This window comes from Melospiza georgiana, chromosome 6, assembly GCF_028018845.1.
Source record: "Melospiza georgiana isolate bMelGeo1 chromosome 6, bMelGeo1.pri, whole genome shotgun sequence".
Classification (NCBI taxonomy): domain Eukaryota; kingdom Metazoa; phylum Chordata; class Aves; order Passeriformes; family Passerellidae; genus Melospiza; species Melospiza georgiana.
In genome coordinates this window covers 52,306,161-52,333,967 of record NC_080435.1, presented here as the reverse complement: position 1 = coordinate 52,333,967, position 27,807 = coordinate 52,306,161, and the positions used below count along the sequence as shown (strand labels likewise).

At 44.7% G+C, this 27,807-nt stretch overlaps 1 protein-coding gene across 3 annotated transcripts; it reads left to right on the top strand.

Annotated features, from left to right (window-relative positions):
- Window positions 1-11,181: 11,181 nt before the first annotated feature.
- On the top strand, window positions 11,182-21,104 carry SLC25A29 (solute carrier family 25 member 29). 3 transcript variants are annotated; one of them, XM_058027129.1, is made up of 4 exons: window positions 11,182-11,306; window positions 13,485-13,528; window positions 18,026-18,109; window positions 18,728-21,104. In XM_058027129.1, exons 1-4 carry the CDS (start codon window positions 11,273-11,275, stop codon window positions 19,469-19,471), a joined length of 906 nt encoding a protein of 301 aa, XP_057883112.1. In that variant the 5' UTR covers window positions 11,182-11,272; the 3' UTR covers window positions 19,472-21,104. The 3 variants fall into 3 exon arrangements, with proteins under 3 accessions (XP_057883112.1, XP_057883114.1, XP_057883113.1); XM_058027131.1 differs by lacking the exon at window positions 11,182-11,306 and adding an exon at window positions 15,479-15,513; XM_058027130.1 differs by lacking the exons at window positions 11,182-11,306; window positions 13,485-13,528 and adding an exon at window positions 14,914-15,513.
- Window positions 21,105-27,807: the final 6,703 nt, after the last annotated feature.

Sequence of the window (27,807 nt, the reverse complement as noted above, 5' to 3'; positions counted from 1 at the left end):
CGAACCCAGTGCTATAGGTCAATGGAGACAGTCCAGAAAATCCATCCCAAAGAAATCTTGAGTTATCAGGCATTTCTCCAAGATGAAATATTAATCATTCCTGTCCCACTTTGACACAGTGCTCAAGGGCTGCAGATCCAAAGATCACTGCTAGTCTAGCTTGCAAATAAACACCATGGTCCACATCTATGCAGTGAGGAGAGAAAGTGCTGGTCCTAACCTAGGTGGTCATCTCAAAGCAGGGCCTAGCAAATCACACACCAAACATGTTTTGAGCCTCCACAAGAGATAGCATTCCATGAGAAATAAGTCATGACTTCTTTCCTCCAGTAGCAAACTGTTCAAGAGAGATTGGTTCAAAATGGGCCAATTTCACAGGGGGGTTTGAGAAAGCAGAGCATGGATGGTGCTGTCAGATAAAACCGCAGCTCTGATGACATGAAGCAATCTGCAGGAAATCATGAAACTGAGTGATAAAAAGTGAGGAAGGCCCTAATTTTGCCCAGTGTGTGATGGATGAAACACTTCATTAGCTTCACAGGAGGAGGCAGCTGTCTGCCCACCCAGGCAGAGAGAACTGCTCCACTGCATAGTGGCAGAGGGTCTAGAGAACCAGAACAAGTGATGGAGCAAAAGGAAATGTGGGAAGGGAGCCTTCAGGCAGGCAGGCAGTGTTAAATAGTGTAGGGGGATAGAATACAAGAAAATAAAGATAGTGTAGAAAGTAATCTTACCCCTAAGGAGTTGCAGCTGGGCCAATTAGCAAAGATTAGGAGCAGGCCTGAATTTAACAGGCCACAGCTGTAACCAATGACAAAAAGATGCTATAAAAGAGTTGGGTGGCTGGTTGAGAAGGGAATGGGAGTCTGTTGGCTGCTTTGTGAAGAAGAAAGAGTCGGTGCTTTGAGGAGGTGTCCATGAGAAACACCAAGAAGGTATGAAACTTTGGTAATAAGGAAACAACAGTATGGAACCCCTGCAATAAGATGACAACAAAATAGCATCATACAGGTGAGACAAAATAGCAGAGGCCTCCTTTTCCAGTCTTCTTCCACAGCTCACTCACAGGATTTTACCAAATCCATCCTACAAAGCCTGTCCTCTTTCTCCTCTGCCACCAGCTGCCAGCTCATCCAGCCAGGCTTGCTGAGAAAACTCTCCTTCCTCACTTCCTGCCACAACGTGTTGCATTTTCCATCCCACCTGCACTGTGCAATGCTGCGCTCACATGCACACCATTAACTCCTGTCCAATTTCTTTTGGAAAAGTCCTTGACTGGAGGGACTGTTCAAACAGCATCGCCCCGCTCCGCCCCCGGGCTGTTTGCACATTGCAGAACAGGAAAGGGTGACAGCGGTGACACCGGTGACACCAGCAGTGCTGAGCTGGCAGGGCCTGGCCCTTGGCTCCAGTGCTGGGGGTGGGATGGGGGGTGGAACCTCCTGGCTCCAGCTGTGTTGTGGATTTTCAAATCAAAGCAGCTCATTGTCCTTTATCTCAGGTACTAAAGGAAAACCAATAATTCCAAGGACTTGAGAACTCGCAGTAGGAATCTCACAGCAAAACAAACAGAGGCAGTAAGGAAAGCACTCTGAGCATTGGCAAGTGCATCAGGTATAAGTGATACGTGTTTTCACCTCTGGAAAGCTGAAAGGAGGTTGCAATGTTTCTATACACATTCCCAAAGGCAGGGAAAATAGTACATTCCTAAGAAGCTGAAGATAATCACAGTAATTTAAGAAGTCACAGATTTTCTGGCTTTGGGCAAGTCATTTCTTCTCCCTACACCTAATCTTCTCATCAGCATAACTGTTGTGTCCACTGCCATGAAGACATTGCAAGGATCTGGACACTTCTCAGGGAGCCACAAGTCTCTGTTCAGGAGGAAATAATGGAAAAAGGTGGAAGAAACAATATTAGCACCTATCCTACACAAACACCCCTGTGAAATTATGTATATATCGAAAATTTAAAGTGTTACATAGCTCTTTCCCCAAAATCATAGAATCAGGTTTGGGTTGCAAGGGACTTTAGAGATCACCTAGTTCCAATCTTCATGCTGTGGGCAAGGACAACTTACTCTAGAGCAGGTTGGTGAGGGCTCCATCCAGCCTGGCCTTGAACACTTCCAAGGATGGGGCAGCCTCAGCTTCTCTGGGCAGCCTGACCAGTGCCTCACTACCCTCACAGCAAAGACCTTCATCCTAATATCTAATCCAAACCTACTCTCTTTCAGTTTGGATCCATTGCTCTGTGACCTGCAGCCATATGCCTTTGTAAGCATTCCCTCCCCTCTTTCTTGCAGGCTCCCTTCAGCCCCTGGAAGGCCCTGAGTACATCACCCATCACCCTGGGATGCACAGTAAAAAGGGGAAGTTTGACAGTGCACCACCCCAGCAAGCTCTCAGGAAAGATTTTATATCAGCCTGCATTGCCAGCATTGCAAAAGAACTCCTTGCTGTGATGGAGGGAGGGGGTGTCAGGACTGTTTTGACTTTCTGACTGCTTTTTGAGCTACTTTCCAACCTCTTGCACAATTTCTGCACTTCAATGAACAGAAGATGTAGTCAGTGACTTGGCAGCAGGCTTGGAGAGCCAGGAGCAGAAGGAAGCACTCACCTTCCTGGCCTGCTTTTCCTTGCCACCAAGCAAAAAAGAACTCTTTATTTCGTGCTGATATTAATGTACAAGCCTCTTCCCTTTCAGCAGAGGCACCTCAGGTGTTAGACAGTAAAACACAGCTCTTTTAGTAGGAACAGAGACAAGTTCCCAATCCATTTATTGATGTTGCTGGTGCACCATCAGTTCTCACTCCAGAGTCTGTGTTCCTGTATCTTTTTTTGCAATATTCCCAAACTGTGTTTCCTTGAGACCTCTGCTTTACACCAGTGAAAAATCTATGAGATGCTACATTATTGACTAGCCAATGGTCCTCTTCCTTTATAACTAGCTGATTTTATATGACTTAACAACCTCAGAGCTACTTGGAAATTAGAAAGAAAACCCAGCTCTAGAACTATAAGGCATTATTGTCTGGGACTTTGAGATCAGCTGCTAAAGTCACATGGAAAAGGGTTACTTAACAGAAAAACCTGGCACCAAAGAGTTCAGAAAAGAGAGCTTTTTCTAAATGCCAGCATTATAATGAGCTTATGTTGAGAGGGGATATATACAGAGGAATTTTATCTTGCAGAAATAGAAAACAACTGAAAAGTAAAGTATGTCCCTATAAAATACTGCTACAGAGCAAGTTTAATGCTGGAGAAGAACCCCACACTGTTGGTGGGGGGGTGATGGTGAACAGCCTCTGATACCCATCCTAACTTGATCAATACTAATTCAGGGGTCTCTGCCTGTGTGCACTGTCCTAGTGCAGATATAGACCCATTTCAGCAGCAAGTGTTCAGTCCTATGCCTCCAACATTAACCTGACTTTTTCCATTGACCCGACCAGGAGAAAAATTAAAATCTAAGCCAGAAGTTTCCATAGCTTTTTTCAGGAGCACTCTCAGGCTTAACAAAGAATACTCAGACACCAGGACTAGCAGTACCAGGCTCTGAGGATCACAGGAAGTGCACAGAGTCACTTATCACCTGCCTTATTTGTTCAGGAGCTATAGGAGTGTCCACTTGCAGAGTTCATGGGAAGTTTCAGTAGAGGCACAATGGTCATCCTGCCAAGCCTGTTCTTTCAGTTTACAAGAAATGGGTGCCTTTACTATAAGGCTGTTGCAACAACAAGTATTCCATGTAACAGTTGGAAGCCCACAAATGGCCCAGCAGGAAGTAGCCTTGAAGACAGGCCAACATATTGAAAAATGGTCCAGACACAAACCTTAGTGGCTGTGTGCCCACTCTGGTAAATAGCCTAGCATAGATTTAGATTTAGCTGGACACCTAGTCTCCCAGTCCTTGGCTGTGCATGTGAATACAGCTTGTGCCAGAGGATTTCAAGTACGTGATGTTGAAAGTATATTTTTGTACCTGTTGGCAGTGAAAAGCCATTAGCCTCACGGAAAGGTTCCTGTAAGAACAGGGTAACTTAAAAACAAAGCAATGAGGCAGGCAAAGGAGCTTGTTCTCCTAGTTCTGCTTCTTGTTCCCCTGGGCTAAATCAGTATTATCAGCTCTCTTATCTATAAAATAGACATAATTGCACCTTTTTACCTCACAGAAACAGCCTGAGGCTTAGGTTATACTGTCTGCAAATTCAGGCTGGAAAAATGCTATAAAGATGCCAGTTATTGAGCTTTTATCTTCCTGTCCTGGGTGATTTCCCAACAGTTTTTGCTCACTGTCACCAATCACAAGAGTATTTGCTGAGTGACTGAGTAACTTGCAGAGGGGAAAATGGGTAAAGCTGCTGGGCTGTAGAGAGTTATTAGCCCAGGTGACTGCACTCAGTGCCCCCTCTCTTAGCTCAGCATGCCTCTCTGTGGTCCCTGGCATCTTCAAACTGTGATGCTACACAGCATTTGGGTTCTGCAGGAGACCTGCTCTCAGCATCCCTGTTTGCATGGGCATGCAGAGTCTTCTGGCCTTCCCCAAGGAAAGCCAGCAGCTCAGAAACCTGTTCCACCTGCAGCAAATAGAAGAGAACATAGTCCTTGCAATACTTCAAGTACTTTGGACTCAGGTCCTTGCCCAAATACACATTAAAAAATAAATTATCATTTCTTAGCCATCCTAGTACTATCACAGGCCAGACAAAAAGAGGGAACCTGTGATAAGAGGAGACAAGATTCAGCAAGGGTGTGTGTAGCCAGCCTTCTTGGAGTCTTCTTGCTGACCACAAAAATTACAGAAAAGCAGAAAACTCAGCCGTTTAGTTAAAAAAACCCCAAAGTATGCATGATCTTTGAAAACAAAGAAAATGCCAAGGAAAAGACCTTGGGCTAATGCCTGTAGGCAGCTTTTTCTGCTTTTTCGGTCTGTTCATTTTCATCTGCTTCTAGGGAAGCACCCAGGAGTTTGCTATGGTTTTGTATTTCGAACAAAACACAAGACAACTGAGCATGAACAGGGATAGATTCCTCCTCAGAATGAACACAAACGTTGTGAACTGTTTAGTGTGCAGGTTATGCTTCTTTCTCTTCTCCAACATGCCAGTAACCCAAACTAATCCACATGCACGTGTAGCAGAGGCTGAGACACACAGCAGAAGGTGCATGTCACAACTTGGCTAATGCTGCTTAAACTGGAGAGGGGCAGGCTTTCCAGAAGGTAAGTGTTCCCAGCAATAAAAACGTCTCCATTTTACCAGGATAAAAGATGGAAAGTTGGAGCTAGACTGAACTTTTCAGAGCACCTGACAACTTAGAGCACGCTAAGCCACTCCTGTCCCCCAGCACCTCTGCCTCTGCTCCTCACAAGCTCAGCATTTCAGGTAAGCTCAATTTGAAGTATTAGCCAAGGCAGTTGTGTGTCTGCCATGATTTCCCTGGGAACAGAAGAGGCCTTACATGCTGTCCCTGACCAGGACAATTTGGGGGATCACAAGGCCTCCAGCCATCAGCAGATGTGTAAGCAAGGCACTCTGTCTCAGCAGCACTCAGCTCCTGTACAGCTGCACCAGTTACATTTCATGCTTTGAAGCTCCAGTCTTATCATGGGATTTTATCAGATTGAGGAGTTTCAACATGGCATACAGTACCTTTGAAGCCAGGGGGATAATGACGTCAGAGAATACCCTAAAGCCACCCAAGGTCATAAAGTTAATGGATAATAAAGGCATCCAGTCCCCTGAGAATAATGCCTTAGCTGCTCTGCCTTCAAGTACAGCTGCATCCAGAGGTTCTGGAGTATCCCACAGATCTGACTCAATAACATAACATCGAGTGGGACAATGCAAACAACAAGGAGGGCAGCAAACACAAGAATGTTTAGGAAAACAAAGGAAATGGACCTGGAAAATGGACAAGGAAAATTAATCCACACAAAGGTACCCGGTGAATTCACCTGGAGAAGATTATTCTTCAGACAAAGGTGCTGTTTTCCTATGTACAATGTGCCCCAATGTTTCTCTCATCTCACCACTTGGATTTATTTATCACTGCTTTGGATGCCAGGCCATTCTGTAAAGGACTCTGTCATCAAGCCTGGTTGTGCTGGACTGCAGCTTCTGGGAAATGCAAGGTTTTCCTTCAAAGCAGTTTGCTGCTGTAAATGCAATGTTCACATTGCACAGGGTCTGAATGCCATCCACATTCACATGTCATGGGGCACAGAGCTGCTGCCCCAAAGAGACTTTGAAGAGTGATTCAGGGAACCAAAGAAGGTGCTAGGGAGAAGTTCAAAATCCAGTCACAGCTCAAAATAGAAAGAGAAACTGCATTTTTCCAGGTAACAAAATGACAGCTGAAGCTGTGATGATGCAGCAGTTAACCTTAGAAGTTCAGGAAGGGTCTGAGGGCAGAAGGCTGCATGAAAGAGAATTCCCATCAGGATAGTCCCAGAGCTGGCCAAGCCTCAGCAAAGCTCTAGGGAGCAAAGAGGAGGCTCCCTCATCCACCACCCTCCCCATTGTAGTGGGACCTTTCTACTGGGATATGGCCAATTGTTGATGCCAAATTCACAAGCAAACAGAAAGATTTTTAAACACCTGAGTCAACAATGTATATTTTATTGCATGCCACTGCCACCAGAATTTCCGAGTTCATCACAACTCCACATTTTTGTTCCTTTCCCACTTCATTGTGTCCCACTGCTTCATGTTACACTTACCTGCAGTGTTTATTCTGTCACACTGCTTGCTCTCTGCCTTTTTCCTGTTCCATTCCCCAGTCTCCTGATGCCCTTGAGCAGGTTTCAGTTTGGTGGCACCTTCTCACAGATTTCCCCTGTGTGCCATTGAGGACAGGAAACAGCCAACAGGGTCACTCCTTGCCATAGGAATGAGGGGAAATTCCCTCTGCCATCTCACTCCACCAGCATCCTCTGCAAGGCCTCTTCCACCTAAAAGACAGAATGACAAAGATAGGAGGTTTTTTGAAGGGTTAGATTAAGTTATAACTTTCTCTCAGACACATGCTGTACATGCTGGTAGGCTCTGTATGCTCCCCAAGCTGCTCTGGGTTCTTTCTTTTCTGCCTGCTTTATTTGAGGGCCCACATTTTGCCATGCAGTGAGGAAGCTCAGTGCTCCCAAAGAAGAAGAGAGCAGGAAAAGCACAACCCCTCACTCCAGCCCTGCAGGGGACGCATCCCAGCAGTTGCAAGTTGTGTTTGGAAGAGCCTCAGCAGAATGAGAAGGAAGGAGTCACAGCTGAGCCCAGTCCATGGAGCCTGGAGGGCACAAGTGTCCCAACAGGCATCTGAGTCACACTCTGAGCCAGGGGCATTGCACATCAACAAAGCAGACGCAAGATCAGACACAGCTTCTGAAAAATTTAGGAAAACAGCCTGAGAGAAGAGGAGAATGACTAAATCTGTTTTCCTTCTGTGTCAGGTTAGGTGTCCTCTCCAAAACCATATCTGTACTGCACACATATGGCCCTGGATGAATATTCAAAATACTTGATCTAAGAAATACTACCTAACTATAAGAGCCCAAATACTTCCTTTGTTTATCACACAAATACAAGCATCTCTAGTGACTCACTGTCCCACCCACACACAAGATCAATAAACTCATCCACATTCACACAGTTCTGCCTCACAAGTGTAACTTGAACTGAAAACAAAACAAAACCCCAAGCAAGAAAAAAAGAACAAAGGACAAACTCCCCAGTGGGACAAAGCCATGCTCATGCCTTAGTGAACCAGCCCTGGACATCTCAGACTTTGTACCAAAGAGCCCTTGTTCTCTGCACCAGTACATAAAGTGGCCACCACCCCTCTGAAGTGCTCCAATGGGGTTCAGTAGCACTGAATAAAACATTCTGTAAAATGAAATAAAGCTTATTAGGAACAGCTCAAGCATACACGAACAAGACAGGCCTTGGGAGATTGCAGTAACCTGGGAGGGGCTGCACAAACACCACCAGCAGGATTAGAATTCAAGTGGTCTTGACAAACTGGAAATACAATCTGGAAAAAGCAATTTAGCATGAACAGCTAGGAATGACTACAGAAAAAAACCTGCAAGGTCAAGGTGGGGAACATTGTGGCACACAGCTGATCTACCAGAAGGGAGCTGGAGCACATCATGTTCACAGGCTGCCCATAAGTGAACAATGTCATATTGTGTTTTATATGTTATATGTTATATATATGTTATACATGTTATGTCATGTTATGTTTTATGTTATGTCTCTTGTGAATATCTGATCTCATATTCAGATAAAGGAACAAGAGTGTTGTCTGTAAATACTCAGGGTAATCTCCCAGAACTCACTCAGCAAGGCCTTAGGGCTTGGTTCAAGGAACCATCACATCAGCTGAAGAAAGAGGGACTAAGAAGAATCAGAGATCAGAAGATGATTACTAATATAATTCAGAGAAGAAAAGACTAAGACTGAAACCATCTTCAGATAACCTAGAAGTGCCTACAAAGAGAGAAGAAATGTTTTCCTTGACGACTGTGAGCAAACATTAGAATTACAAAACCACTTCTGGTGGAGAAGGTCATTCCTCTGAGGCAGGCCGCTTGGGAGACCAGAGGATTTGAATAACAGATTAAAAACAGTTTGGCCAGGAACCTTTTAGGTAAAGCTGATCCTTCCAAGTCTTGTGCTACAAGACAGAGACCTATAACATCTGGATTTTCACCTGGAGAAGTCTGCATGTATTTGTAGCTTCCTCCGTGGATCCAGGGTATACAAGAGTCACAAAAAATCACTTCCACTTTTACTTGCATACAATGCTTAAGGAAAAACGACTGGTCAGGGATTTCTGTCTGGTCTCAAGCACTGTCTATAGGTGTGTGAGTTCAGTAAAACCTAAGGCTCCTGTGGGATGTGGGTGACAGAGCAGGATGGGCAGCTCCCAAAGCCACTGATGCTGAGTCAGGGGCAGGACCAGCCCATCTATCTGCTCTCTAGTACCAGCTGGTCATCCCCAGGTAGGGCAAGTTTGTGAATGAGGGGACTCAGAGCATCCTAGAGACACCTTGGTGCTTGAGTCAATTTGATGGGTTTTAGAGATGAGAAGGAGCCTAAATCAGCATTGGATTGGAAGATAAGGGTAATGTCAGGGATTCATTGAATGTTTTGCATTTACATCTTGTCTACTTATTAATTGCAATGATAGTCCAAGAGCTGCTTAATGTGGGATAGATTCTCTTTTTTCCTTCTACTAGTAGTTTCAGTCCTCTTTGAAATCATCCTTGTCTTTGTTGATCTATTTGTGTGCACTCTTTGCACAGAAGGAAAAAGCTGGATTGATTTTTAATGTGTTATTCCACTGCAAGATCTTATTGATTTTTTTATGGAGCTTTTACACTTTAAAAAAAAATCCCTGCCACACCATGGAAAACAATTAAAACAAAGGAATAAAAATCCACCTATCTGCTTTTCCATTCTGCTTCTGGAATTTACCCTCCAAAATTAATTTAGACTGTGCAGGCCCTGAAGAAGATCCTGTTACTCTAAGCAAAGCTGGAATAGGCCACTTATTGTTCTAGGCCACTGGTATTCCCCTTTCTCAGACATTGCCTGCAGAAATAACGAGCAGCTTAAACAGGGCTCCCTTTTCAAACTGTCAACAGCTTGAGTTCCCCATTTAAGCACTCTGGCATCAGGGCACCCTGAAGCCAGGCAATGCTAGCAGAAAGCAGAATTAATGCAGAACAAGAAAAGCCTGCGGGGAGGGAGAGGCCCCTTGTGCAGGGTGAAGTGCAGCAGGGCTGTGCAACACTGAGATCCAGGGCTCTGCAAAGCCCCACTCGGCTGTGCCTGTGAGCACCAAAGACAGGGTCTCCTTCCCATACTTCTCATTGTGCCATGGGGGCAGCATTTAATGCACAAGGCCCATATCTGTTGGTGCAACCCTTCCTCCCCTCTCTGGGATGATACTCTGGGGGAGAGTCTGGTAATGGAACCATAGAATGGTTTGGGTTGGAAGGGACCTCAAAAACCACCCAGTTCCAGCCCCTCTGCCATGGGCAGGGACACACACCTCTCACTAGAACTGGTGGCTTGAAGTGCCATTCCATTTGGCCTTGGACACTTCCAGGGATGGGGCATCCACAGCTCCTCTGACATGTCCCAGAGCATTGCCAGCAGGTTGAGGAGGGTGATCCTGACCCTCACTCAGCCCTGGAGTGCTGTGTCCTGCTCTGCGCTGCTCAAGAGAGACAAGGAGCTCCAGGAGTGGGTCAGCAAAGGGCAACAGGGTTGATCCAGGAACAGGAACATCTCTCAGGCTGATGGAGCTGGGCCTGTTCAGCCTTGAGAAGAAACCATTGAGAAGGGACTCAGTCAATGTCTGCGAGCATCTGAAGGAAGGGTGGCAGGAAGATGGACCCAGGCTCTTATTGGTGGTGCTGAGCAAGAGACAATGGGCAGAAATCAATGCACAGGAGGTTCCACCTGAACATGAAGAACTCCTTTACTGTGCAGTGACTGCAGACCAGAACAGATTTTCCAGAAATGCTCTGGAGTTTCCTCCCCTTCAGTGAAGGTATTCAAGAACCATCTGGATGCAATCCTGTGCCACGAGCTCTGAGGTGACCCTGTTTAGGCAGGAAGGTTGGACAAGAACCAACCCTGTGGTCCCTTCCAGTTCTGTGAAGGTGTCCCTGGAGCCTTCTCTTCTCCAGGCTGAACAGCCCTGACTCCCCCAGCCTTTCCTTTTAACAGGTCTGGCAGGCATTTTACCCCTGTTAAAAGGGGACACCCTCTCCAAAGGCCTCATGCCATCAGCTCCTCAGGCTTTCCAACCACAAGCCTCTCCCAGGAGGCAAGACCCCCCAGGACACCCTCCCCAAAATAACCGAGCTGCCATTGATACATCACAAGAGGGACGCTCTTCCCCCTCCACCCTCCAACCACCACGTCCCCACCCGCCCAAATTTCTCTCAGCCTTTCCTCCTGGCTCAGCGCGCAGCTGCCGCAGAGAGAGCAGTGACAGGTTGAAGGCGGGGAGAGGGAGGGCCGTGCCGGAGGTGCCGAGGGAAGCGCAGTCTCGGCAGTCTCGGCACTCCCGGCCTCGCCATCCCGCGGCCGGCCGGGAGCCGCCCCCGCGCGGCCGCCAGTGCAGGGGGCGGCCCGGGGGGAGTTGTCCCTCGGCCCCCGCCCCCGGGGGCGCGGCCCGGGCCTCGCCAGGGTAGAAAGGGCCGGGCCGGGCCGGGGGCGCAGCGGCTGAGCCCGGAGCGCTGGGCCCACGCTGCCGGCATGGCTCTGGATTTCCTGGCGGGATGCGTCGGTGGTGAGTGCCGGCGTCTGAGGGGGGGAAAATAATCATTAAAAATGGTGGGAAAGAGGGAGAAGGGGGTGAGAGGAAAATAATAATAAAAACAGGCGGAAAAAAGGGAAGTAAGAGGAGAAATATGAAAAGGTAGGAAATAGAGAAGATGCGTAGAAGGGGATAGAGAGAAATGTTTTTAAAATGTGGAAGGCAGGCAGGCACGTCGGCGGGGAGGGCCGGGCGCGGTGCGGTTATTTTGGGAGCGAAGGCTGGTGCGGGCGCTGAGAGTGCAGGCTGCTGCGGGGCGGTGAGAGCGGCCGAGCTGCCGCATCGGGGGCCGGGCCCGGGCCGGGGCAGATCCCGGGGTTCCCGGGGCCGGGTCCCACCGAGCCCCCCGAGTGCCGCAGTGCCGGGCTGGGAGGAGCTGGGGATGGGGGTTTGGGAGTGTGGGGCGGGCACAGGGGCAGCGGGGCTATCGGGAACCACGACCTGAGCACAGCGACCCCAGGCAGGGTTAAGATGGAGGGGGCGAGCACGGACACGCGTCCTGCGCTCCCCCGGCCTGCGCCTGCTATATTTAGCAGTTGTTAAATTGTGTTCAGGAGTCTTATTCTCGCGTCTTTCCGCCTATTTGCGCTTTCTGTTTTTCTTGCCAACCAGGCAAACGTGTTTTAAATTCCTTTTTTCGGCGTCTCTCTGATTTCATCCTAGCGCTCCTTGCCTTGCCAGGGTTCCCTCGGGGTCAGCCGCCCCGCTGGCCTTTCCGTGCCGAACACCGCGCACGTTGCTGCTTTTCTATCTTGGGCCGTGCTGCTGCCGTGCTGGCCCTAAACAACCTGGGCTGCACCGTCCTGGGCAGGCCCTGTGCAGGGAGGGCAGCTCTGCTCCCTCAGGGATGTGGGAAGGGGCTTCCCTGTGCAGGGAGGGCAGCTCTGCTCCCTCAGGGATGTGGGAAGGGGCTTCTCCGACAGGGATGGCAGCGCTGCTCCCTGAGGGGTGTGGGAAGGGGCTTCCCTGTGCAGGGAGGGCAGCTCTGCTCCTCAGGGATGTGGGAAGGGGCTTCCCTGTGCAGGGAGAGCAGCTCTGCTCCTCAGGGATGTGGGAAGGGGCTTCTCCGACAGGGAGGGCAGCTCTGCTCCTCAGGGATGTGGGAAGGGGCTTCCCTGTGCAGGGATGGCACCTCTGCTCACTCAGGGATGTGGGAAGGGGCTTCTCCGACAGGGATGGCAGCTCTGCTCACTCAGGGATGTGGGAAGGGGCTTCCCTGTGCAGGGAGGGCATCTCTGCTCCTCAGGGATGTGGGAAGGGGCTTCTCCGACAGGGATGGCAGCGCTGCTCCCTGAGGGGTGTGGGAAGGGGCTTCCCTGTGCAGGGAGGGCAGCTCTGCTCCTCAGGGATGTGGGAAGGGGCTTCTCCGACAGGGAGGGCAGCTCTGCTCCTCAGGGATGTGGGAAGGGCTCCCCTGTGCAGGGAGGGCAGCTCTGCTCCCTGAGGGGTGTGGGAAGGGGCTCCCCTGTGCAGGGATGGCTGCTCTGCTCCTCAGGGATGTGGGAGAGGTGAGGATGCTTGTGTAGCTCTCGCTGTTGTCAGCAGTCATTGTAGGGATTGCTGGTTCACAGAAGATTCATTGCTCCAGCCTGTGTGTGCACAATGCCTGTGTTCAGATTGGTGAAACTAATAGGCCTGCATGTGGCTCCTGAAAATTCCTTTGATGCTAGAATAAAGCTAAGGTTTTCAGTAGTGTGCGGTCCCTCTGCAGGTGCGGCTGTTCCAGATTCCATTAATGCAGAGAGCAGCATGCTCTGCTGCCTTCAGGGATGTTCACATGTTTTCTGTGCCTGCACAGAGCGATGTGTACATGGGATATTGTGTTTTAGAGGAAACCTGCATTTTCTGCCCACTCCTTGCCTTGAGCTGAGGCCAGGAGCTGTGGCTGCACGCTCCATATGGTGTGGCACAGTCTGTGGGCACATCTCAACCCCTGCCTGGGGCTCAGAGCCTTCCTGGGAAGCGTAAAGGCACCTGGTACTGGCCTGAAGGACTGAATTGCAGGTCTCTTATCTCCTGGCTTGGTAGGATGCTGTTTGACTGGTTTGCCAACCATGTTGTGCACTCACACCTCAGACTGGTGGTCCTGCTGTAGCTCCAGAGCCAGGAAGAAACTTCAGAGTAACAACCATGGCATTAATTTCATTTCAGGTGCTGCTGGTGTGCTGGTGGGACACCCCTTTGACACTGTTAAGGTGGGTTCATTATGGAATGTATTTTCCTCTAAGTAGACAACATAGTTTCTCCGAGCAAAGAAGTCCCCAGACACTGTAGGATTATAAATCTGTGTGGGAAAGCTTGGAGCAGCCTCTGCAGTTACTGGTTTAGATTCTTCAATCTCCAGCTCTTCAGAAGTGAAAACTTAGTAACATAAACCTTGGCCTTAAACTGCAAGTTCAGTGCAGTAGCAATGTCATATTTGGAAATACAACTTTGCATTGAAGTAAATTTTGCTCTAAGCTTGCTTCTCTGCAGCTGTTCAACACTAACTGCTGAAACTGCCTCTCCCTGCACTTGTAGCTCAAACACACTTTGGTAGTATGATGAAAGGTTGGTCTTTTGTTTTCCCCTCAAGCTCTGCTATTACTCCTTAATTTGTAGCACTAGATGAAAATCAATAAAAATCCACAGTATGGAGCTTGTCTGGGGGCTGTTTCCTCCAAGTATTATTATATATTTTTATAACTTTCCAAATAAAAATGGGTTTTCTGATGGTTAGTTGTGTGTGTTACACATACTTCAGCTATTATAAATACAAAATTTGAGATCTGGAGGGTCCCTCAGCCAGGGCTCTCAGAAGCCCAAGCCCATTTTCCAGAACGGAATGACAATTTGAGTCATCTTTTGGCAGCCTTAATCAAAGCCTTGCAGTGCAGGGTTTGAAGGGAGATCAGTGCATTCCCTGCTCAAGCAATCCATCAGGTCACTTGACTGCAGCAGACAGCGTGCCACGTAGTAGCTCTATATTTGGAACACCTGTACCTTGCTGAATTTAGATATGCAAAGGGCTGATAGTGTTACCCAGGACCCCAGCACATTCTGTATTCCAGCACATGGTTAATTCAATACACAATTCCTGACTTGGTGGATACTGATCCTCCTTGCAAGCTGCTCAAGCAGTAAAATCTGTCTTTTTGTTGCTCAGAATGTGGCACATTTGACAGTGAAATAATTCAGCTGAATTCTAGAATGTATTTTCAGGAATAGCATCATCCAGACTTGCACAATTTTTATTATGGTGGTACAGGGCCAGCTGTCTTTTTCTCTCCCATCCTGCCAAGTTTTACATGCTTAACTGAAGGTGATCAATCATTTCATTGAATCCAGTAAAACTGCTGAAATCCTATGCTCAGAATAAAGGTAACCATGTGTGGGTTTATTAGTTGATTTGTTTATTATTTTTTAAAGTGGAATAGCTTCTATTGCATGAAGCTGTACATTTAACTAAAAACTGGGGCCCCCATGCTGGTTTCAGCAGATGTATCATTGCAAAATAGATGTATCAGCCTGGGAAAAAAGCATCTTACTTCACAATAGAGCAAATAATTTGTTTTCAGATGTTTTATGAAATCCAGTGTGACACATTATATTTTTCTATCCTTTAGAAGGTATTTTACTTGTTTATCTCTATTTTGTTAAAACAAATAGTAATGTTTGTATTATTAGCTGGCATAGCCACCACTGTATGTGGAAAAACTAACCACCCTTTGAGGGGAGAAAAAAAAAAAAAGACATTGCATAACTTGTGTATGTATATGTGTTAATTCTTAACTTTTTATTGTTCTGCAGTATTTAAAGGGCTAGCTGCTAGTCACCTTAGACTGTGCATTTTTAATATAACTGAACAAAGCTGCTTAGATAAGCCAAAGTTTTACATCTGCCTTGGCATTTAAGCTCTTTTGGTTTTTTTTGGCTGGTGCTCGTGTTTCACAGAGCTGGGAGGGGGATGGTGGGACACACAGGGAGACATTAAGCTGGTGAAGTCACCCTGCAAAACCTGCAGCTGAGCAGATCTCAGAACTGGCAAACTCTTTATCCCTGGTTTGTTGATGTAATGTATAAAATTGCTTTTTTGCTTTTAACTGCCTTTACTTTCTGAGCTAGGGGCTGTCTTCATTAACAGCAAAAGTGTTACTTTGTTGTAGATGACAGATAAGCCTCATCACGGGAGAGTTACCTAGTAAGTATAGCCCAGGTGAACACTTCTGTTTCTCTCAGTCTTAATTTATTCCCAAATGTATTAGTTCAAGTAAAGAACTGAAAGACTTATGAAGCTTTTTCCCTTTTTAATTTTAAACTGATGTGTCCCTCTTCTACAGCTATGGCATGGAGGGAGCGGGGTTTAAATATCCCTTTTTTTTTTAAATGTAGTTTTATTCTGAACCTTCTTTCTGCTATGCATTTCTGGCTGTATACACTCCCACACACAGTGCCTCAAACCAAATCTCAAGCACTCTGCTGCTGAGGTCTTATCCACTACATATTCTTGGATGATGTTTTCATTACTCAAATACTTCTGAAGTCACTGATTTCCCACATTATTAAATGCTTGGACTGTTTTGAGGATGTAGTGCTTTGGGTTTCTTTATTTAGTCTTGAATGCCTTCATGCAAGTCTTCAGTGATGTGAAATGACTGGGTGTTATTAATGGAGCTAAAACCTTAGGAACAGTGTTTTCCCAGAAGAAGGAAGCTAGGTTATTGGGCAATGAAGGGAACAGGTGGATAAACTTTGCACATGATTCATCTTTCCTGTAGTTGTACACACTAAAGAGCTTGTTGAATATGGCATTAACACACATGGAAATGCAAGTTCTATGTGCACTCATTGCCATACCTGGCAGCTTGCTGATGTGGGTAGCCTTGTGTGACCAGCACTGTGCTCAAGAGAAAGAGGATTTTCAGTCTTAGACCTAGGAAATCAGTACTCTAAATATTCTACCCTACAGCAAAGCTTAATTGGTTAATATTTCACAAGTTATTTAGACAAAAACAGAGGGAGCTGTATGCCACTAGGAATTTCAGCCCACAGATATGGCTAATTCTAAACTATTGAGCACAAGCAGAAAAGATAAAGTAAGAAGGTTTCTAAGCTGCAAATCTCCCAAAGCCCTTACATGTGGAAGTCACAGACAAGGTTTGAAACAATGACAGTAAATTCTAAATGGAGCAAAACCTTTGTTTGTGCAGTTGTGACAGCTTGTTAAGATCTGCCTTTGCTTGTGGACCTGCTTCTTCAACAGTTTTGACAGTCTGCCTACCTCCAAAAGTCACTTGAAGTGACAGAGGATTTATTTTCTTTGAATCCCACTGTAATCCTGCTTTTAATGCTGAGATGTTGCAAGACCCAAGGTGATCTCAGCCTCCCACTATGGCTAGCACACACCAATGCACATACTGAAACAACACTGAAAACTAAAGTTCTGATTTACAAAGCATAAAATAACATGTTGTAGGAAAAACACTGAAACTGTCGATTTCTTTTTGCTTTGAAGAAAGCTAACCTGAATATAGGATTCTGACAAACCACCTCCATAAATCACTTTCTAGACACACAGATGGCAGTCTCATTGCTGTGGTGGTGTTTTTTATTACTTTAGGCAACTATGAAAAAAAACTAAGGTCAGGAATCTTTCACATAGATGTAACTGTTTTTCTTATGCTCAGAATAAGAGACTGAAGTTTTTTGCCCTGGAGTTGCAGCAGCAGCATTACAGGGCTGATAAGCTTCTTTTCTGAAGTTCATTGCATCCCTTCATGTAGGAGATCAAACAAAGATTTATAACTTTATCAATCCAGTGAAATCAACTGATTTCATTGCTAAGTGTAGAGCTTTGCCTGAGCTAGGTAGAACTGAGACTTTAAAGTGTGCTGAGGACAAATAAGCATGAAAAAACAGAAGTGAAATTTTCCATTATAGGTTAAAAAGCATCCAGAAAAGGGATCTCCTAAGAGCAGCAGCTACAATAGCGTTTATCTCTCCAGCAGAACATACTGTTTCAGTTTTGGAAAAGTTAATTGATTGCTGACATTAAAGGTTTGAAATAGTTATACCCTCACCAATTGCTTGTGTTCAGCAGGCTAAAAAGCTAAACCAGACTGAAATTTAAAAGGACAAATGGCTTTTTACTCCTTCCTTTATGTAAAGACAGACATCCTAAGAGTCACTGCCCAGCTACCCTCTGAAAAAAAAAATTAGATCTCAATGAATGGGCCCAAATGAGACATTTAGAAACACTATGAGTATTGTAGAAAGTTTCCATCCCTTTAAAATTATCCTAATCTCATGCTTGACTTGCAAATAATTTTTTAATTAAATTGTCTCAGGTTTGCACAGGTATTCCTTAGCGTGAACAGAAGTATTCTTGGCAGGTAAAGAAAGTCCCTATTGTAGCCTGTACTGGAAAGCATCTGTTTGAAATTCTAGATGTCAATGTACCCTTCCATTACTGGTTTGCTAATAGTTACAGGAAGTTAATGAGCCTCTTCCCCTCATGTTTTCACCCCCTAACTTAATTCAAAACACTCACACAAGATTATTCAAATTATTGTGCCACTTGTGGCAGTCCAGTGTCCAGCCTGTGCTCTTGCATATGCATTGCTATAGAAAATCTCCACATAGGTACCAGACAGTAGCTCACCCTTTAGGCTGTTCCTGATCTACAAATTGGTGTCTCACACAACTTTTTATAGGTCCGTCTGCAAGTTCAAAATGTAGAGAAACCTCTCTACCGTGGGACTTTCCATTGCTTTCAGTCCATCATAAAGCAAGAATCTGTAAGTACAAAATTATTACTGTGTGTATTTTTTTTTAAAATCTTTGTGTATTTTGGCTCAGGAGGGTGGGAAAGCTGTTAAAAACAAAGCTGACAAAATGTTGAAGATCAAGAGATAAAGCATGTTCTGAACCTCCCCTCAGCCTAGGGCAGATATTGGAGTCAGAAGTTTGCCAGAAACTTTGGGAAGAAGATCACTAAGTCAGAAGATGGTCTTTTGAGGCTAACTTCTTTAATAAGATATTTAAATAACTAGTTTTCTGAGAATCTAAGCAGTGAGTGAAGAAATTGGTGAGGTGTTTTTGCTGCTGCTGCTGAAACTTTAGGGCCATTGTTAAAAAGTCTGCTTCAGGCTTTAAGTAAGCTATTTAAAAAAGTATAAAATTTGCCAGAGAACTGATCTCTGGGTGGAGTAAGATTCTTTTCTGAATGTGTTAAGTTATATTTTTGTACTGCTAGATTGCTTAGATGTTTGTGTCCTAGGCAGAGATGAAATTCTTATTACAAAACAAGGTGTTTGTGATGGGGTACAAGGGAGAGCCAGAAAGGCTGTGTTCTGCACTTTGAGGAGTTATCCCCACCACTGCTAAAAAGGGTTTTTCCTCCCTTCTTCCATTAGGCTTTTGGACTCTATAAAGGTATTGGGTCACCAATGATGGGACTGACGTTCATTAACGCTCTGGTGTTCGGTGTGCAAGGAAACACCCTCCGTGCTCTGGGCAAAGACACTCCTCTGAACCAGTTCATTGCAGGCTCAGCAGCAGGGGCCATCCAGTGTGTCATCTGCTGCCCCATGGAGCTGGCCAAGACAAGGATGCAGCTTCAAGGAACGGGAGAATACAAACTGAAAACGAAGAACTACAAAAATTCTCTGGACTGCTTGATCAAAATCTACCAGAAGGAAGGGCTGAGGGGCATCAACAGGGGCATGGTCTCTACCTTCATCCGAGAAACTCCAAGCTTTGGCTTTTACTTCCTCACCTATGACTGCATGACTCGGTACCTGGGCTGTGAGGCTGAGGACAGCTATGTTATCCCCAAGCTGCTGTTTTCTGGGGGGATGTCAGGGATCGTGTCCTGGCTCTCCACGTACCCCATGGACGTGATCAAGTCGCGGCTGCAGGCCGACGGCGTCGGGGGCGTCACGCAGTACAGCGGCATCCTGGACTGCATCCGCAAGAGCTACCACGAGGAGGGCTGGAGGGTGTTCACCAGGGGCCTCACCTCCACGCTGCTCCGGGCTTTTCCTGTCAATGCAGCCACCTTTGCCACTGTCACTGTGTTCCTGATGTACATGAAGTCAGAGGACAACCTTCCCGAATGTGAGCCGGCTCCGGTGATCCCTCAGCCTTCCAGTCTGTGAACCTTCTCTCCTTGTTCTCCCCATCCAAAGCCCAGCTGGTTGGGTTTTGTGAAACATGAACACTCAACCCACACAGGTAGTGTAGATATATGCTATCTGTATAAAGAATTCCTAAATGTATCAAATTGGGATTTCATCTCACTACTTGTATAAGCAGTGTCTTGCCTTATTCAAGACTCCACATCTAGTAGTATTCAAGTAAGAGGGGGACCTGCCCTTAGAACGATTCTGTGTGGCTCCAGAAGAGGCTCTGGAGAGTGTTCTAGCACCAGAAATCGAGTTTTCTTTCACTCAGGTTCTGAATGACCAAGTTGAGTTGAATGCAGAAATGCTTTCATGAAAGAAATACTCATTTTGTATGTGACAGGAGCCAGTGTACTCCTCTAAGGTGAAGAAGGGGAAGAAGTTTGGTGGTGGAGGCATTTTGCAGGTAACCCTGAACTGTAAAGGCATGGACTAGCATTCAGCTAGTCCTGTGTTTTAGTTTTCCTTTGCTTTTATATGTCAATGGTTTTAGTAGCAACTTTGTTCATACTGATTTGTAAAAAACAAACAAACAAAAAAATTTGTACCTTAGTTACTCCCTGACCTTTCAGCTTTGAATAAATATCTTAAGCACAAAGTTAGCATCTGCACTCAAATGCACTTGTTCCTCAAATCTCAAGGCTTGTAAGGATTTAGGGAAACTCAAATGTAGTAGGACTGGTGTCGTTTGCCCTCACCTCTCTCATTTGGTGGGTGCACGGACTGCATTGAGTGCTTCAGTCCAGTGGACTTTGTTCTCTGAAGTTAATGCAACTTTGCACCACTTCTCCCAACATGCCCCATAGCAGCCAGTGATGTACAGAAGTCAAAGTCCTGCCTGTGGTATTGCACAAAATGTTTGTGGGTGCAATGTTAGCTTAGCAGCCTGAAGTATCTTAGAAATATGTAAAATATCTAGGATTGGAGGTTTCATACCTTTCCAGAAAACAGGGGTGTAAGTGTCTGAAATGCCCACTGTTCAATACACTTGCATTATGAATTTAAACAATACTGATTTTTATGTATTTAGTTACAGTGCTACTGGAAAGAAGTCTGAAAAGGGTCTTAGAGAATTTTCTTGTTACATTAATCTGCTGTATTTTTTTTTTTACCAGTCTGTTCAAGAAGAATTGAATTAGCCAAAGAGCTACAATGAGTTATTTAAGATTTGAGCTAAAAGCTACACATATTTGGCACAAAGAGCCAGGAGGAAGGACTGTATGTGTGTGAGCAATGTTTTCAAACATATCAAACTAGTTCAGTAAGTACAACGTGTTACACTTTTGGTTGGGACAAGTGCAATATGTGTTTAATATATATGAATTTTCTAAAGAAGCATTGTTTCATAGCATTTTGCACTGTAACAAAATATGCTGGAGAAACCTGTACAATTGGTATGTCTTTTTATACCTTGAAGGTATGGTGGATGTTTTAGTGCCTACTTGCACTGAGATTCAAATTGAATGTTAAATCTGTCTACTAAGCTGCATATGCACAACAAATCACAGCAAAGACCATTTACACCTTTGTACAGAAGTATGTCAATTCTTGTATATATATATATTGAGGGAATAAATTTTTTTAAAATTTTGCCTTTGATTGTTTGAAATTTGGGATTTTTTTATGTTTTACTCAGGTGCTGCTTTGTGTTAAATCAAGCTTGCTTGAGGATGAGGTTTCTGGTTTAGCCAAGGGAAACTTGCTCTGTATCTGCCTTGTGTGTATCACTGAGAAGGGCAGGGTCTTGCTTTGGCTTAGGCCCCACCAAAGAAAGGAAGTTGCCTGGCCTCACCTCTTTAAACTGACCTTTCCTCTTCTGAAAGAACAATCCTGCTTTGAGAGCCAAAGAGCTGGCCCTGTGCTTAGCCACTTCCTCTTCTGCATTTATTTGGTTCAATCTGTGCTGATCAGCACCAAGGCTGCACAGCTGGGGACAACGAGTCCTGGGTCCCTGCACGGTCACATCCAAATCAAGTACCAATTGTCCTCTCTGGGCAAGCTGTTCAGCACCTCACCACTGTCGCAGTGAGGAATCTCTCCCAATACCTAATCTTGACCTTCTCTCAGTTTGAAACTGAAAAGTCCTTCTCCACATTCCCATTCTTCAGGTACTGGGAGGTGTCCCCAGAGCCTTCTCCTCTCCAGGCTGAACACCCCCACCCTGTGTTCAAAGCTCCAGCCCTCTAACCACCCTTGTGTCCCTGCTCTGGACTCACTCCAGCAGGTTCCTGTCCTCCTCTTCAGAGGTTATTTCAGGTACTGGCTCCACTGGTTCATCCTAAAGGGCAGCTACACGTGGCTGTCACAAACCCTGTCAAGCATTTCCTGGCTCTGAAAACAGCAAGACCTCCTCCACTGACCATGGCCAGGGTCAGTTCCTGTCAAGTACCTTTTGTTCTCTCAGCAGGAACAACAATTATGTGCAATGTTGAACTATGGAACAGAAACAAATACCTGGAATAAGCAAACAGTGTCTCCTTAGAAGACTAATATCATTAAAACAGAAAAGGGCTATATAATGTTTTACTTGCAGTGCTTACTAAAGCATTCTTATTAAAATTCATCCATCTGGAACTTAAATAATCAGTAGCAGACACTGGATGTTACTCAACCAGCCTGAGAAGAGGCTAAAGTCAGCTTTCAGCCTAGTCTGATGTCACTTGTTTGAAATCCATGTGACTTTCAACTACTAAATCAAGCTAGACCATAGCCTCAGCCTTTTAAATCATGGTACAGTTCTTTTTCCTGATAGATTTTTGACATGTTAGCCAATTCAGATAGAACTACTGGCCCTGCCTTCCCAGATCCTCTTTCCACACCATTACCAAGCAGTTCCCAAATAACTGAAGGGATTAAGAGGGTAAAAATCACTGAAAATGAAACTCGCTATCAAGTTCCTCTGCCCTGTTCTTTCTTAAACTAGATGAGTCATGCCAGTTTTAAAAGTTACAGCCACAAACATGTCCAGTAAGGAAAAGAGGGGAAAGAAGTACCCGTGTACTTTTGAATGTCAAGCATGTACTACTGCTTGACTAAGTTACTATAGTAGAACAAGTAGTGTGAAATCTATCTATGAGGTCTGTAACATGACAAGATTTTTGTCCTCCCTGCCTTGTTTTCCTCTGCATATCTGCAGTGATGGGACAAGGGGTAATGGCCTTTAGCTGAAGGAGGGCAGGTTGAGATTGGCTAATAGGAAGAAATTCTTCACTGTGAGGGTGCTGAGGCCCTGGCACAGGTTGGCCAGAGAAGCTGTGGGTGCCCCAGCCCTGAAAGTGTCCAAGTCAGGCTGGATGGAGGTCTGAGCAACCTGGTCTAGTGAGAAGTGTCCCTGACCATGACAGGAGGTGCTGGAATTAGATGGAATTAGATGATCTTTAAGGCTCCTTCCAACCCATTCTGTGATAAAGCTTTCCATATGGTTCAGGTAAAGGGGTAGAAAGACATTCAAGGGATGAAAACCTGTCCATTGCAGGTGAAGCACTGGCAGCATGCTGGGAAAAAGACTAAGACACAAATGTAAATGTTGACCTTGCAAAGAAAAGAGGTGTTTGTTCTTTGAAATGAAATGTATTTATTATTATGCTGGACAACAGGTGTTAACAGTTTAATGTTAGCTGCTGTTAGCCCCACTTTTAATCCATGGATATTGAAAGAACAATTTAAAACCCAGAAGTGTGCCAAACACCATTAGATTAGCAGAATGTGCAGTTAAACCCCTCCTCTGCCACAAAAACAGGCAGAGAAAATAGAAGCTTACCCAAGCCAACATGCCCTGTCAAACACCACAGCCATGGAGACAGATGAAGGATCTGAGGGACCCTGGGGGCACAGCAAGAGAGCAGGGAAGCAGAGAACTTGCTGGGCCAACCTTTGATATATACCAAGGGGAAGCAAACTGCTGCTTGCCATGTTCAGGAATTTATGCATGTCCAGGGGAGACAAGCAGAGGAAAATGAGCCATTTTCATCTCCCCAGTGCAACTGTTTTGCAATTTTTGTATTAGTGTTGTCCTCAATAACTGCAAAAGTGGTTATCACCAACAGAAAAAAAGTGACATAATATGCACAATAATACATAAAGAAATACAATAAAAGCTTTTCTACTTATAGTTTATTACTAGTTTTAACTGAGTTGACCTAGGAAGTGATTTTGAGCTGTACAGGTTCATCAATAAACTGAAATCAAGGCAAGGTCTGCAGTGTACACTAATGCCCTATAGATTGATATAAATAGAAGAATGTCAAGTTCTAATGTTCACAAAATATTCTTAGAGGTCTATAAAATGTAACTAACATAGTCCAATTGCTTAGTTATCATTCACTATCATAATTTATTATGACTGTTTTTCTTACTGAAAGAAGCCCACTGCATTTTAATTGACAGTAACATAGACTTGTACCATTTTAGCCACATCCATGAGTCAATCAATAAAATAAAATACTAAAATCATAATGAAGCCTGACCTCATGGTCTGCACCATTTCCTATAAATATAACAGAAGAGAAAGAAGTGTTCCTCAAGTAATTTTACTTGGCCAGATTGAAGTTGCTACAAAATAAACAGAATATTCTTCTTCTAGGATCTGATCTATTATCTTAAGCAGAGATTTATTGTAGATTAGGAATACTTCAGTGTTGCAATCAACCAGCCCATACACCTTCTTCCTTGTGAACTGGGGTATTTCCACTTAAGAAGAATCTATCAGAGGTGCTTTCAAAACAGGCTGGTAATAAAGTTCAAACTTTTAAACTGCAGTTAAAGGAGGTAAATGTAGTAACTACTTCTACCCTTAAATTAATCCAGGCAGTTTCCTGCTTCCCTGCCAGTTCTTAACTGAGAGACTGGACACATTTTCATTTCACACTCTGGAAAAAATTGAGATGAAATCCCTGTCCCTAACCTATGCAGGAGGAAAAAATAAAAACTAGCAAACCAACCAACCACACAAGAGGAAAACCTGAAGATCTCCCATAAGTATTATTCCTTACAATCCATTTTAAAATCATAAACATTTGTATGCCCTTTAAAGCTGTGGGAGTCAGTGGATTCATATAAATCCCTTGAAGGTTCAGTCAAAGCATCAGGTAAGACTGAAAACTGAAGGATTCTATATCAAAAGGCCAAATTTTCTGTTTTGCTGAGAAAAAAATACATGTGTTGAAAAATAAGTCAGAGCATAAGCTGCATGATGCCCCATGTGTGAGGCAGTCAAAACCTTTGTAAGCCAGAACTGGCATGGGCAAGGTCAGTGAGGTCCTTGGCAAGTCCACCTTGCAACTCTGAAGGACCCCTGACTTTGTGAGCCCTTAAATCAAAACACTAACCAACAGTTTTCCACAGATTTGTCTTGCGATCAGTTCCCAAGATGAGCTTTAGCCAAAGGACATTAGGAGCTATCTGGTCACCAAGACCTTTTGTGTGTGGATTTGCCACTGTTTAACAAGCAGTACCTATTATGCCACAGTCTTCACATGCTCTATCATTTATCTCAAAAATATTGGTTATTCACATTCTTCTGAAATACACCTTTACTGTGGGGCTGCTCCAGGGAGGAAAACAGGTTACTTGAGATCTCTGATCCCCCAAAGAGCAGCAATGCAGGACTCCAATGCAACATGGGTCCTGTTGTGCAGTCTCTGCAGTGGCCTTGCACACATTATGAGCAGCAACAGACTGAGGCAAAGGCCCAAACTGCCTCAGAAGAGCTGGGACTTTTCAGGATGCCTCTGCTGGAGAGAAGCAGTGATGTCTTACAGGTCCAGCAGTTAACCAAAACAGCCACTCACAGCTGAAAGCACATTCATTATAACACCATTGATCACTGGATTCCCACATTACTCTCTATTTAATATTTGATGAATGTATGTATATATGACCCTCACAATTTGTATATTTGACCCATGTCACACTCAACAATTTTTATTTACAGTCTTTTATTTTCAATGCCTTGCAGGTGCTTTTAATGAACGCACAACTAAACTCAGGACTCTTAAGAAATCAGCACACAATTGTAATTCTTATTTTCTCAGTGGTGTGTGGGCAATTTACTCTTTGCCACTGGCACACTCCAAGCCTGTCAAGGTCCACTGAAGGCCTCAGGACACTCACTTGACCTGGCACTGCCATTCTGTCTGCTGGTCACGCCGAGCAAACAGGCAATTCACTGCCACCTCCTGGCAAACTGCTACCCGGAGCTCCTGAACCCAAACAAAGCACTGACACAGCTGACAGCAGAGCCATTAGAGAGGAATCACACTTAAACCCACAACATCACTTAAAGAGGGGTGGCTAAAGGAGCACCCTAAATCCTGCAAGGGCACCACAGACTCTCCACCCCTTTCTCTCCCTCCCAAAATTCACCAGCTCTTGGACAGAACTTCAGGCTTGCTCCCAAGGAGAGCTCCCAGCAGACACAGGAACCTGGTGAAAATATATCAGGTCCACACCATGACACACAACAGAAGCTGTGGCACCCAACCAGCACCCAGGCTTAGAGCTTTTCTCTTGGAAAAAGTAACAGAAGACTTGGAAAACCCTAAAACGGGAATTGTGTAAAATCCAGTTGCTATAACGAATCTTATTCATTTACCTACAGCAAAACTGTTTCCTGCCACTCCAGGGGAAACCAGGACCTGAAAAATTCACATTAACTCTTATACAGAATCTGATGTGCTTGCGCCAAAGGAAATCCAACACTTTCCAGGCCACTTCCAGAGAAAAGAACTGAAAAAAATTAAGTTAAACTATCTTAATGATATAGGATCATTGAGAGTACACATTGAGAGCTGGTTTGCTTTAGGCAAAGAGAATGAAGTTGAGAAAAGAACCATTGATTCAATTACCTCACAAAATTAAACCAGTAGCCACCCAGGTGGCATTTCAGCATTGCTGTTAAGCCATTATCACACTCTTGCAATTGACACTAGAGCAATTCATATTATCAAACTGAACATTGAATATCATAATACAAGCACATTCAGTCCTGCTCTGGTTCATGTCTACCTTTAGACACTGTGCAGATGTTTCTGCTCCTTGGGTTCAGCAGCAGGGTGGCACTCCCTCTGCTCTACTTCACTTTCCCATTCCTTTGCCCTGGGACTCTTCCCAAGGAAAATACTACTTTTTAAAGTATTCCATTTACACAGCCAGGAACCAGAATACTGAAATGAACTCTTATTTGTATTCCTGCCTACAAAATTCACACCCAATATTCAGTTTTGAAATCCACCCCAGGCTCCCCTTGGTAGCTTTAAGTGCTCCAGGAACATGAGTGCAGTTAATCTCATTGCTGACACAAACATGCTTTACTCCTCTCCTCACACCAGGATTACACAGATTTTAGAAGGTGCTGTACAGATGAAAAACTTACTCTGAAGTGCAATCATTACAGATGGCACATTATAGACACACATTATATACCAACCAATGCCAGGAGCAGCTGCCACTTGACTGATTAAGACATCCCAGACAGATTTGTCTAGCAGCCCTGATGAAAATTCCAGATTTTCTCAATTTCTTCAAGGTATTAAGGAAACACTTAAAAGAAGGAAATTCAGCACATACTGTCCTCAAGTTCACACATCTTAACTGAGTAGAAAAACCAACCATCCCCAGTTTTTCCAAGGCATAATGACAAAATACCCTGTGAGCTTCATGAGCATATGGAAACACTTGTTATTATCACAGCCATGACACTTTGAAGGGATTCACTTTCTTCAAACATTTTTGCAATTTTGGTAATTATTGGATCTTCTGCTTTTTACCCACTGTGGAATTAGCAGAGAGAAAGGATCTCCATCTGCCCTTAAAGCTACATCATTGTTGGCAAACTGTTGTTAGGATGTGTTTAGTATTTGGCTTTGTTGATTGACAACTTGCAGCCACTTCAGGGAAAAGTCAAAATGCACTGCCTCAATTCCACAGTGACCTTCTTCAAACAGGAGATAACTAAAATTCAGAGGTCCTGGCATTCTGTTTCACTAAGGATTTAGTCTCTTAGCATTTCAAATCTGAATCTGAAGTCCTCCTACAACCTTTTCAAGAAACACTCTCCACAAATAATTAGTATTTGTTTGTTTTGCATTTACTGACAGACCATAAACAGATAAAGTCTGGTCAGTTCTACCTTTAAAGTTGGTCTGAGTTTGCCTCCTTTCATTTTGACAGCAGCAGAACCAAACAAGGTATATGTACAATCAAACGAGCAGTAGAACATGTGGAATGAGTAAGCATGGAAATTTTTTGCCAGTTTTAAACCCACATTTCTACCACCCCTCATCTTCTCCCCCCCTTACCTGAACTTGCTCACA